We start from the raw sequence: 13,198 nt of genomic DNA on the forward strand, positions 1-13,198 counted from the left end.
TGGCCGTGATCGTTAAGGCGCTGAAGTCTAAACGGCCTGATACCGTGGTTAGCCGGTTTGAGTCCTGTTGGTCGAAAAAAATGTTCACTATCAGAATGTTGACCGACAGGGTAGGGGAAGTAGTGGTATACAATTTCTAATCACTAGATTGTGTGCCAAAAGCCTGGTATAAAATCCAAACCTCTCCGCAGTGCTCATATGGAGTGAGGGCATATGACGCTGTTTATGGTGATTCGTACGCTGGATGGGGCCGTTAAGCTTGAGCAGACCCTTTGGTGGTATTCGACATGAGTAGGCTATGTGCTGGCACCGGGTTTCACCCTCTCCCTACTAACACATATCACGTCATTCACTTCATCTCGTTAACTCCTCTGATGAGGTTAACGTCAGAAAGGGCATCCAGTCAGAAAAAACCTGCCACGACAGATTCATCTCACCTCATAACCGACCCCATAGAGAAATGGAACAAGGGTTGGACAAACAAGTAATTTTAAATTCAATACAGAATGTTATGTTTATCTGTTTGGATGAACATTGGTGTAATAATGATGAACCTGAACTCATTAATATTGAAGGTTAATATCTGGCAAGTAGAGTCGGGTTAATAGAGAGCATGGGGGAGTTCGTATTTTTGCTAATTCACAACTGAATGTAAAGAAAGGAAGGATCTTGAAGTGCATAATTCTGAATTAGAATATGAACTAACTTCACTTCTGAATTAGAATTTGAACTAACTACAGTGGAATTTAAGCTTCCCTATGGTAAAAAGAGTAATTCTGTTAACTGTGTACCATTCACTGGATGGTGATGTTGAGATTTTCTTAGGAAAATTAGATCAAGTCCTTCATAACAATTTTAGTAGGAATAGCAGTGTAGAATTAATACTCTGCAGTGATTGTAACATAGATTTCGCTGAAGAAATCCTTCTATCAACATCACAACCACCGAATATTCTTCAAAGCTGTAATCTAAAATATTTAATTTTTACACCCACTCGGGTTAACTGCCACCTCAGCTTCAACGATAGACAACATTTGTATTAATTTCCGTTGTTCTAAAATGCAAGTGTCCAATATAAATTTGGGATTATCAGATCATCATACTCAAATTTTGCAACTAGAAATTGAAAATGTTAACAAGCATTCAACGAAAATGAAGCAAGCTCAATTAACTCTTTTTTTCTCTGCAGCTGCATGTGGCAGTTTCATTGAAAGTCTTAAAACTTCAGACCTGGGCTCCAATAACATTCGGTCATAGCATTGACCACAAGTATAGAACCTTTTTAAGCATTTTTTAATGAAACTAAAATTAAATTTTCCAAAAAAGACTTGCAGTAATTAACGAAACTTCAAGAAAGCCATGGGTCACGAAGGGTATACGGATTTCAAGTCAAAAATGTAAATTACCAAGTCGATTAGCACAGCAGAGTTGTGACCTGGATTTTTGCAAGTATGTTAAAAATTACAAATCAGTCTATCAAAGAGTTCTTAGTTAAAGAATCGTGCAATAAATCATGAACTATATGGAATGTAATCAAGGGAAAAACAACAGACATGCAGCTGGAAATAAAGTTGCTGCCATAAAAAATAAGGGAATACAAATGAATAACCCTCATCATTTGGCTAATTACATAAATGATTTCTTTCTATCCCTACCATACAAACTTGAAAATTCAAATAAATCAGATGTATTACCAGAACTTCCAACCTTTGTGCAAAACTCTCTGCAATTAACTCTAGTAACAGAACTGGAAGTACTTAAAATCATACAGTCTTTGAAAAACAGAACTTCTACAGGTGGACAAAATTCCCACAAAACTCGTTAAAAAATGTGCTGCTTATCTGGTACAGCCTGGCATGGAGACTATGGACTGATGACTCAAACAACAACAACATCCCATCTTTAAAAGTTGAAACCTACACGATTTACATAATTGTAATAACTTTATTTCCAATATCAATACTTACCGTTATTTCAAAAACATTTGAATATGCTATGAAAGATCAGCTTACTAAATATTTAATCAAATATAACTTGTTAAATAATGCATAACACAGGTTCAGAGCTGGCAGAAGTACTTTCTCTGCTTTATTACATTTTACACAGTTGGTCATAAATGATGAAACTATTACAGGACTATTTCTTGACCTTTCAAAGGCATTTGATACTGTTGATCATGAAATATTGTTGCACAAATTATATCACACTGGGGTTAGAGGAATTGTTAACAACTGGTTTAGATCATACCTGGATAAATGATCCCAGTTTGTTGAAATTACACAAGGGAAAAATGAGACATATCACTCTCAGGTGAAAAACATTGACTTAGGTATTCTGCAGGGTAGTATTTTGGGGCCTATTCTTTTCTTGATCTATGTGAATGATCTTCCTCACAATAATCAAGTAGAAACTGCAGTTCTGTATGCTGATGATACAAACATAATGATTAATAATCCTGGACCTAGGTCTATAGAAATTGCAGCAAACGCAGTCCCGTCTAGGTTAGAATTATAGTTCAGGAAAAACAAATTAACACTGAACCTAAAAAAGACCCAATACATGGAATTCAAGGCATCTAACTACCATAACAGATGTAAGGCTTTTCAGGCGTTTGCTCTATTAACCAGCGTTTCATCTTAGGTCTGACACTAGACTCGTCAGAGTGGGATGTGTCAGACCATACCCACTGACACTGGGTGTATGCAGGAGCTTATCAGAAGCCTATATATATGAGGCACAGTCTGATAACTGCATACGGGAGATAAATCTCCACAGTAGAATTATTGCCCGCCTAGCAATTCCAAATGGAAAATTCTAAATTACTATAGAGGGAATTAGATATTTTTCACCAATAGAGCATGTCAAAAACATAACAGATGTAAGGCTTTTCAGGCGTTTGCTCTATTAATCAGCGTTTCGTCTTAGGTCTGACACTAGACTCGTCAGAGTGGGATGTGTCTGACACTAGACTGGTCAGAGTGGGATGTGTCAGACCTAAGACGAAACGCTGGTTAATAGAGCAAACGCCTGAAAAGCCTTACATCTGTTATGTTTTTGACATGCTCTATTGGTGAAAAATATCTAATTTCCTCTATGGGAATTTAGAATTTTCCATCTAACTACCATGACAAAACTGCAAAAAAAAAAAAAAAAAAAGCAAATACAATTGAAAATATGTTGACCACAAAATATAGATGAAAAATTAAGATGGGATTGTCATATTAAAAAAATAGGAAAGTCTCTGAGTTCTGTTTGCTTTGCCTTAAGGATTTTGTCTAATAGTTGTAGTGAAGAATATGTTAGAATAGCATATTTTGGATATTTCCATTCAGTCATCTCTTATGCTATTGGTCTCTGGGGCTGCTACAAATCAAATCTTGATGTTATTTTTTGAATAAAAAAACGAGCTATCAGAATTATATAGAGACGTAACAGGTTAGATCATTGCAGATAATTATTTATGAGGCTAAGTATACTCCCAGTATCAAGCATATACATCATGCAATGTATTCTACACGTGAAAACAAATATCGATCACTTCAGAAAGAATTCTGACAATCACAATTACCAGACGCGAACAAGAATATTTTTGTCGAGCACAAGAGTAAAACCATTGCCTTGAGACATGTAGACTCTGCTGGAATCAGATTATAAAATAAGCTTCCAAATAACATTTAAGATATTAGTCCCTTCTGTTCATTTAGCACAGCTTTAAAAAATCTCCTGCTGAGTGGCTGTTTCTATAGTACAGAAGAATACATGATGAAGTGCTGGTAATGATGCTATTACTTATTAAATTGTACATGTTCTTACTGTCTAGTATAGAGCCTTAAAATATGTTGATGTCACATTGATTATGTAGATTTTTATTTTGTCTTGTAAATATTGATTATTCACATTACAGTAGAACCTCAATAATTCGAAATCGGTTAACTCAAAATGCCGCCTAATTCAAATAATCTCCCGCTCCCCAAAACACAAGGTTCGGTTTTGCATGTTATTTAAATTGTTTAATTCGAAATACGGATAATTCGTAATTTGAAGAACATAACGACAAAATGCGTCTTCCGGAACATGCAGGGGTATCTTTCCGAACTTTGACTTTGGTGTACATACAGCGTGCTTCAGAGTTGCCACGTTCTAGTGAATTTTGTATTCTCGTAGTTACTCATTATACTTTAAGTTTTAATGTGCGGTTATAAACTTCGAAGTTATTATATTTTATTTATACTGTGTTTTAGTTTCATTGTTACAGTATTTTAGTTCCTATTTTGGGTTGCGACATGGCTAGCGTTAGTATTCTTTCAAGACACTGAGCGAGAAGATGAAAATTATGAGGGAGGTCGACAAAGGACAAGTGACAGTTGCCTGGGACGCTATTCCTTCACTGACAATCAAGAACTGCTTCGTCAAGTGTGGTTTTGGTTCATTAAATGAAGTAGAAGAAGACGACAACGAAGATGAATGGGAGGAGTTACGGCAAAAGTCTGATGTCTGTATAACTTTCACCGTATACATTGCCATAGACCATGCGGAAACTACTTCAGAAGAGCAGGATACCGCCATCACGATCAGATGTGATCACGTGACGCCAGACATAGCTGCAGTTACAGCTGGTGTTGAACACGACCAAGATATGGTACAGGCGGTAACTATTCCGTCGAAAAATTATGTACTTACCGCTCTAGGCATGTTGGATTCTGATAAGTGCAAGTGATGCTGACGATGTTACAATTAAGGCTACGGCCCATATGGAGCAGTTCGTAGCTACTGTTTATATACAGTTGAACATGTTTTATACGTAACTCTTTTCTACGTAATTCGTATTTGTACGTAATTTCCTTTAGGTCCCAGCAAAATATAATTTAAAAGCGTGCTAATTAAACCTTATTTATACGTAATCCATTTATACGTAATTCGCTGTTATACGTATAAAGTGCCAGTGAAATACAACTGAGTTTTGCGTAACTGTACTGAGAATGTGCTTTTTAAAAGGAAACTACTGTATTTACGAAGTTTCCTCTTTGTCGGCGTAGGCGGAAGTAGAGTGATCGGGTTTCAGTGCTGAAACAGAACACAGAGTTCCGCCGAGTGACACTGTTAACACTTACTGGCGGCTAAACAAAGGTGAGTCCCCTTCGCTCCTCCTCTACCTTCGTCGTTTTTGACACGCCGCCAAAGATTAAGATACATTAGAAGCAAAGTGGGCAGTTTCGGTGCGGAAACAAAAGAAAATATAGTAAATTTGTTTGAATATGAGAATTTCTTTTGTGGGAACAATGGAGAATAAAATGTCCACTGGTGTTTACTGTTGAACAGTAGTTTTGTCATTCAGTTGCTTTTGATTAGCCATGGAGAACAGAAAAAGGAAAAGTTATACGAGAAGTGGACGCTAATCCACACAAAACAAAAACTGAAATCGCTTCAGACTTAGGGATTGCTTATACCACGCTATGTACAGTCATCAGTAAAAGAAACGCTATTTTGGATGAGTTCTTAAAACTGGGTTCAAAATCAGCAAAGCGCAGTCGTCAGCAAGAAGGAAGGTACGTAGATTTGGAGAAAGCACTTTTCACAAGGTTCCAGCAAAAGCGGGATGCAGCTCTACCAATTAGTGGAGACATGCTGAAGGCAAAGGCGATAAATTTAGCTAAAATAATGAGTATCACTGCTGCTTTCAAGGCTTCATCAGGATGGTTGCAAGGATTCAAAGATAGTCATGGAATCACAGGGAGAACAATTTGCGGTGACTCAAATGCTGTGGACGATGTCACGGTGCAACACTGGAAAGAAGAGGTTCTGCCGGGTATCATAAGCGATGATCAGCCTCCAAACATCTACAACTGTGATGAGACCAGCCTATTCTACAATCTCCTTCCGAATAAAACATTAGCTGAAAAAGGTTACTCATACCACGGAGGGAAGAAAAGTAAAATTCATGTAACAGTACTTCTCACCACCAATTCAGATGGATCTGACAAACTTTCTCCACTTGTGGTAGGAAAATCGAAGAATCCGAGGTGTTTTCAGGGTGCGAAAAAAAATCTTAAGGAATATGAATCTAATGGAATAGTGGTTGAAAATATTGGACATTAAAATGAAAAATAAACAGAAGAAGATGCTTCTTCTTATGGATCGTAGTGCAGGACATCTACCTCAAATCATTCTGGAGAATGTCCGAATGGAATTTTTCCCTCCTAACTGTACCAGTGTTCTACAACCGCTTGATTTGAGCATCATTGCAAATTTCAAAGTTCATTATAGAAAAATGCTGGTTCAACATTTAATAACACTGAGTGATGCAGGAAATTAACCTCTCTCCATTAATTTTCTACAAGCCATGGTCTTTATTTCGGCTGCCTGGAAGCAGGTGTCATCCTCCACAATCAGCAACTGTTTCGGCAAAGCTGGTGTCTTACTAGAAGAGGCTGCCTCTAATGATGATTATGGGGACGAAGTTTTGTCTGGCAATGAGCTAGTGCTACCGGAGGGTGTAGTATTCGATACTTTCGTGCATTTCGATGACAATCTGGCTGTATGTGGAGAACTACCGGATGAATAGATTATGCTGATGTATGCCAACAGCTCGGCGGTGATGGACCAGCTACAAGCGATAGTGACATTGGAGATGGAGATAACGATTTGAATCCTGACACCTGAACTGAGTGAAGTGTTAAGTGCAATCGAAGTGTGTAGGCGTTACATCAGTGCGAAAAGCTGTAGTGAAATTGCTTCGGTTTCATTACTAAGCTTGCTAAATGAGGTTTATACTCTTATGCAAGAAAAGTGAAACAAGCCAAACTATCTGATTTCTTTAAGGCTGGGCCAAGTTCAAAATAATATTCTCTGTCTTAATGTATTTATTATTTGCAAGGATTTACACATGTAGATCTATTTCATTGGTTTTTCAGGAAATATGTGGCATATTGCGTAAGTCTGATTTCTAAGTAATTCTGAGTTACAAGTAGTTTTTTCTCTTCCCCTTGATATACGTATAAGTCAGGTTCAACTGTATTAAAGAAACGATGGAGCAACCTCTCGTACATTGATACTGTATAGACTTTTGGGCTTGTGCCGTGTCAAGAAAATAAAGTTGAAATTCTTTACGTTTCGCAGAGAAGTTGCTCTGTGTCATCAGAAGAAAAAGCCTATACAGTATCATGTCTATAAGTACGGGCCATGTAAGCATCAATGGCAACTATCATACATTCTTTCTTTAAAGGCATTCAGCCTAACGTGTAAAAAAAAAAACTGCAAACTTTTTAGGTAGGTACTGTACAAAGTAAATTTATTATTTCTGATATTTGTGTTAAAATATATGTCTGGGTTTTAAAAGTTTGATTTGTTGGTGTCATGTATTTCAAACTGGACAGTCTTGTTGATTCTCCTGTGCATGTGCATTATACTGTACTTGTATTGTGTCATGCGTATATAGTAGATTATTCCTTGTCTTTGAATTGTGTTTCGTTTTTCCCGGGTGTGAGGTTACGTTTGACACTGTATGGCGGTATACAAGAGCATTATTTAAATAAATGCACTTTGTTGGATACATTTCAGAAATATTTTTTTCCACGGCATTTGAAAGGTTTAACTGTGAATCTAGGTTATTGCATGCATTAAAGGATCTTGTGACGCAGCAAGGGTTGGCATTTCTGAATTTCGACTTGGCGGAGGTTAATTCGAAATCATGTAATTCGAAGTACGATTTTAGTATCCCAACAACTTAGAATTAACGAGGTTTTACTGTATTTATTATTCTTTAAAATTAGGATGTTCTGTCCTAACAATGAGGTATTTGGTGTTCCTGTTTCTGTTTTTTTTTTTAAATGTTCATTATTGTGTATATACCTGTGGCTTGGTTCTAAAAGGGCCAATGTCAAAAAACCTGTTTCTGAGCTATGAGCATTTGAAGTTTTGCTTATAGTTTTCCAATTACTTTTTTCAACAACTAACTTTAAATATCTTTATACTTTCTTTGTGGAAGTCACCTTATTAAATGCTAAATTTTTCTATCGTATTCTTTAAAAAATTGCCAGGTCTCTAATCTTTATTGGCAATCTAACATTATTGGCAAGGGCTTATTTAATTAAACGTTAACTGTTCGTTTAGTACTTAACAGAGACATTGGCCCTTTTAACATGTTGTGAGCCAGGATAAAACTTGTTTGTATCAGTTAATATCTCAATTTCGATAAAAAATGACATTGGCCCTTTTAGAACCAAGCCACAGATATTATTGTTAGTATTAAGGAATCACTCGACAACTCCTATACTGTTGGCATATTTCAAAATACACACAGTCTATGGAAGCTACATATGAATAAAAAGAATGAATGAATGAATGAATGTATGAGCACTGATGAGAAACACAACACATGAAGTGTACAAAAGGTGAGCAATCTTGGTGTATTAATCGTGCCCTTGCCAAAGGAGAGCAACCATAATCACACAAAACTGCTATCCATACTGCTCTGAGACCATCTGTTGTTGTTAGGATGATATCAGTTTATCGGAGGCTGGCATCCGATACAATTCTCTCCAGATGTACTGCCAGAAAGACTCAAAATGCAAATGAATGTCTCCATAGTATAATCTGGTCAAACTGCCCAAAAGATGTACTAGTTGCTACTTTGCTTTACGTCGCACTGACACAGATAGGTCTTATGGCGACGATGAGACGGGAAAGGCCTGGAATGGGAAGGAAGCAGCCGTGGCCTTAATTAAGGTACAGCCCCAGCATTTGCCTGGTGTGAAAATGGGAAACAATGGAAAACCATCTTCAGGGCTGCCGAGAGCGGGATTCGAACCCACTATCTGTCACATGCGAACTCACAGCTGCGCGCTCCTAACCGCATGGGATGTATTTGTAACCAAGAAAAAAAAGTTGAACTATTGTGACAGAAGCTGTTTCACAGTTCAATCATGGGAGTTATCTGATAGAAGCAACAAGAACAGAGACCACTCCACTGTCAGCGAATAAGCAAAGTTAAGAGACATGCGACTAAGGAAGCAAAAGGCAAAATGGTGCTTAGAATTTGAAAAAAGGAGACATGCATCCAGATTGAGGGCCATACACACTGAAGAAGGTAGAAAGAGAAAAAAAGAAGGAACAACATACAGCCCAAGTGGATTTTAGAGCAAGGATCGACAAACGATCGTGTTGTGTAACTTTGACCGCGTTTATCTTTACTTTGTGAAATTGAACATTTAAATATAACTTTTTCATAGTAAATGTTCTCCACATTGGATGAAATTTTTAGAGATAACTCCTACTAAAAGTGCTAACAGTCTTGCGTATCATCTCGAAAAAAAATAATAATTTTGAAACAAAATACTGATAAATATGTGTTGTAATTATTTCCATAAAAAGATTCAAAATTTTGAAAAATAATTTAAAGGTCATCACAAAAGATACCCAAAAAAACCTTATGCAAAACAAGATAAAGTCTTCAACTTTTCAAACACATTAACGTAAATTTACTATAAAAAAGATGATTTTCGAAAAACCCTTAAAAAAACAAAAAGTTCTCAAAAACTGTTAGATCAATTGAGTTGTAAGTTTGTATCTACGTTTAATAATACTCAAAAATTATATGTTTAAAATTTGAGACCAATTGATCCCCTTAGTGCACCTCTATTAAGTTCTAGAGATAATTCCTGTTAATGAATTGCAGTATTCCATGCAAAAACAATGAATTTCTTGCTCACTTAAAATGGAGTTGCTTTGTGTGAAGACTGTGAAACGTTTTCCCAGTCGCATTGTGCCACCTTTCTGATCGGGATTGTGTTCAGGCATGTCTATCACTATGGGGTGAGGTGTGTCTGGTACATTTTCAGTAGTGTTGGCATCCTGCAGCTGAAGTATGTTTCTGAAACATAATCATCTATTAGATATAATCTTGAAGCAGGGAAAAGAAAGGAATAAGGATGGATAGAGGGGAAGAGGAACTAGTGGAGAGGGATGGTGATGGAGAAGAGCAGCAAAAGGAATAGCACATACAAGGAACAAGAGACTATAATTTCAATGACACGACTAAATTCTATATTCCTGCACTCAAAATAAAATTGTCATTAAGGCCTACAACGGCACAGAAAGAACGGATGAGAATATTTGTAAGAAGTGAATTTTTATGTCATTAAGGCCTACAACGGCACAGAAAGAACGGATGAGAATATTTGTAAGAAGTGAATTTTTATGAAGTTTTTTCTACAAAGTTTCTAACAGATTAATTTATATATGAACACAAGCTCACGCATCAACAAACCTTCCAAACTCTATAACAGCAGCCTGCAGACCAAGACAGATACCAAGGAATGGTTTTGACGTTTTGCGGCACCACTCACAAGCCTTAATCTTGCCTTCCATGCCACGTTTTCCAAATCCTCCAGGAACAATGACTCCACTAGAAAAGAAAGCATTGATAAACCGATGTAGAAAGGGCTAATTATGAGATAAATTGCAGGTAGAATTAAAAGATTATATTCTTTCTATTAATATGAACTGTATCTCCTATGAAGTTGAATAATGAACAAACAAACTTTTGCCTTCGCATATAAACTAGAAACTATCATTGCAATAACCTTATTTCTATTTGGTAATACAGAAGAATCTAATTAGTAGCGAACAGATTGTTATGTAAATATTCCTTTTTTAATATTTTCTTTTCTATATTCTTATATATTATATATTCTTATTTTACTGTGATTAGCACATACTTTCTTACATTCCTTGGGATTTTTTTAGCTTATTGAATTTTTGTTTAGTGTTTACTTAAACAATGAGAATGAATTTATATGTTCACAACATTTATGACAGTTTGCAGAAGTTCATTAAAATCAACACTTGTATGTTGTGAAGCAAGTGCTTCTCTAATGATGAAACAATGGATCAAAATAATAAGGAGCTCTGCTGCAGGTAAGTGTTTGTAGGCAGTGTAATGTCCAAGCATGGAATGTCCCAGTCAATTTTATTTTTTGTCATGATATTGTCCACAATTTCAAACATATCTTTGCCTGTCGGGCCTAAAAATTAAAAAAAAAAAAAAAAAATCAACTTTTCATTACTTTATTCAGCAACAATTTGCACATAAATTAAATGAGTATCTCTATTGCCATCAATGGCCCCAACAAGTTGCAAACCAAAATCTCTCCCAATTTGTTCACGAATATCCTCTTCTAGATCTTGAATTTGACGACTGATTGTAGTGTCCGACAAAATGGGCAAAAGCTGCGTTGCCACGGACACTCCAAGCATAGTGGATACCCTGCCAAATAGCTCATGGCAGAATCAGTTCTTCTGCAACTGTATGGGATTTCTTATATTACATTTCGCTAACCAGTAAACTACACTGTAGGACGCCAGAACAGCTTTATTTGAGATCGTCAATTTTGTGGAGAATTACTCCCCTTGGTTTGGCCATGTCATTTCCAGGAACACCTTCTAAGCAGTGCTTCAATTTACTAGGTAGCATCACAAAACACATAGCAGATGCTTGCCATTGTCCGCAGGAGTGATTCTGAAACCAAAATCCAAGTAACTATTGTCATATTTTTCATACTTGCATTTTCTATCCTCATGACCAATTTTTTTTTTTTTTTTTTGTCCTCAAAGTTAATTTTTACTAACACTAGCCAAATGTAAGAACTTTCCCATTGTTTATTAACTTTATAACAAAGTCGCAACAATAAAAAACGAACAGTTAAAGAACGCAAAAATCACTGTTGCTGCTGTCTTGTTAGTTGCTACAGTTTGGTTTCGATGTTATGGTTTCTTATGCAGCTTGACCAACATCTGAAGTGGAATTCCTCCAAGATCATATACGCTGACCAACACCAAAAATTATTCTCACAACTATTTCAATGAAAAATCCATGGCTTCCTAGACGGTCGATCACGGCACAGTGGTTGAATATCACTGGTATAAAATGCTTCTATATCCCTGTTGAATAGTTGGTTTTTTTTTGTTTTTTTTTTTAACATGTTGCTTTACTTCACACCGACACAGATAGGTCTTATGGTGAGATGGAAGAGGAAAGGCCTAGGAGTGAGAAGGAAGAAGTCATGGCCTTAATTAAGGTACAGTCCGAGCATTTGCCTGGTGTACAAATGGGGGGAAAAAGGAAAACCATCTTCAGGACTGCCAACAGTAGGGTTCGAATCTACTATCTCCCGAATACTGGATACTGGCCACACTTACGTGACTGCAGCTATCAAACTTAGTTTGAATATTTTTTATTTGAGTATTCAATAGTGTGTTTTCTAGTTTAAAATGGTTTATTTTCTTATCATCACCACCACCACCACCACCTTGAACCATTGGGGGATTTTGAAAATTGAACATTAAATATTCACTGAACATCCACAGGGTTCATGAAAAGGATTGCACTATACTTCGTCAGTAAATGTCAATTATGAGTAGTTGAACTGCTTGTGCCAGGTAATCATGTTCTTAAACAATCAACTCTACTCTCAGGCAATTATAAACAAAATGAAAGTTCGGGTAAATTGTCCACATTGTTTTTTTCAAAAACCTGGCTGTACTTGAAATGAACAGATTACACCACCACTCAGCAAAAATCATTACGTAACTATTGACTGATATGGAGATACCTAGCACTCCTAACATTTGCATTATAGCCTCTGAACACATCTAGAAATAAGCCATTGAAGGAACATCTGTTTCTTACCAGAAGTGTACAAAGTTAATTATGAGAAACAAAATTTTAAAAAAACACTTAAAGAGGTAAACTCGTGCTTTTCAGCGTTCAGTCAGCATGCCTCTGTGAATTAACTAAATACCTCCACAATCGTCTATTTGCAACTAGCTTTGTGACTATCAATCAATCAACATTGATCTCAATTTAGAGCTATTGCCTAGGTGGCAGATTCCCTTGATTAATTCCATACCTTTTATCATTAAAAGCTGAGTCTAACAATCTATCATCACCCACGCCAGCAAATGAAGCCATTTCTACTACAGCTTGCCATGTTGCCTGTAACTCGAAGCTCCTCAATATCTCAGAATATTAACTCCCTTCATGTCAAAGATCCCCAAGCAGGAAAGCAGGATCTTATGAAAGCTTGAAACCTCAGTTTTCTAACTGAATATCATTTTTTACCGCATAATTGTCGCACTTCTTATACCAAAATATTCGAAAAAATAGTAGGGTGCAACCATTACACAAAGAATATTTTAATAC

General features: G+C 36.5%; 1 protein-coding gene across 2 annotated transcripts in view; it reads right to left on the reverse strand.

Annotated features, from left to right (window-relative positions):
* Positions 1–13,198, reverse strand: part of Ctps (CTP synthase) — a 140,134-nt gene that overhangs the window by 44,697 nt on the left and 82,239 nt on the right. For both annotated transcript variants that reach the window (XM_067143110.2, XM_067143109.2), the window contains exons 9-10: positions 10,265–10,402; positions 9,708–9,868 (exon numbers count right to left, since the gene is read on the reverse strand). In XM_067143110.2, coding sequence (XP_066999211.1) covers positions 9,708–9,868; positions 10,265–10,402 — 299 coding nt within the window. The remainder of the gene's footprint in view (positions 1–9,707; positions 9,869–10,264; positions 10,403–13,198) is intronic.

Source organism: Anabrus simplex, chromosome 3 (assembly GCF_040414725.1).
Source record: "Anabrus simplex isolate iqAnaSimp1 chromosome 3, ASM4041472v1, whole genome shotgun sequence".
Taxonomy (NCBI): Eukaryota; Metazoa; Arthropoda; class Insecta; order Orthoptera; family Tettigoniidae; genus Anabrus; species Anabrus simplex.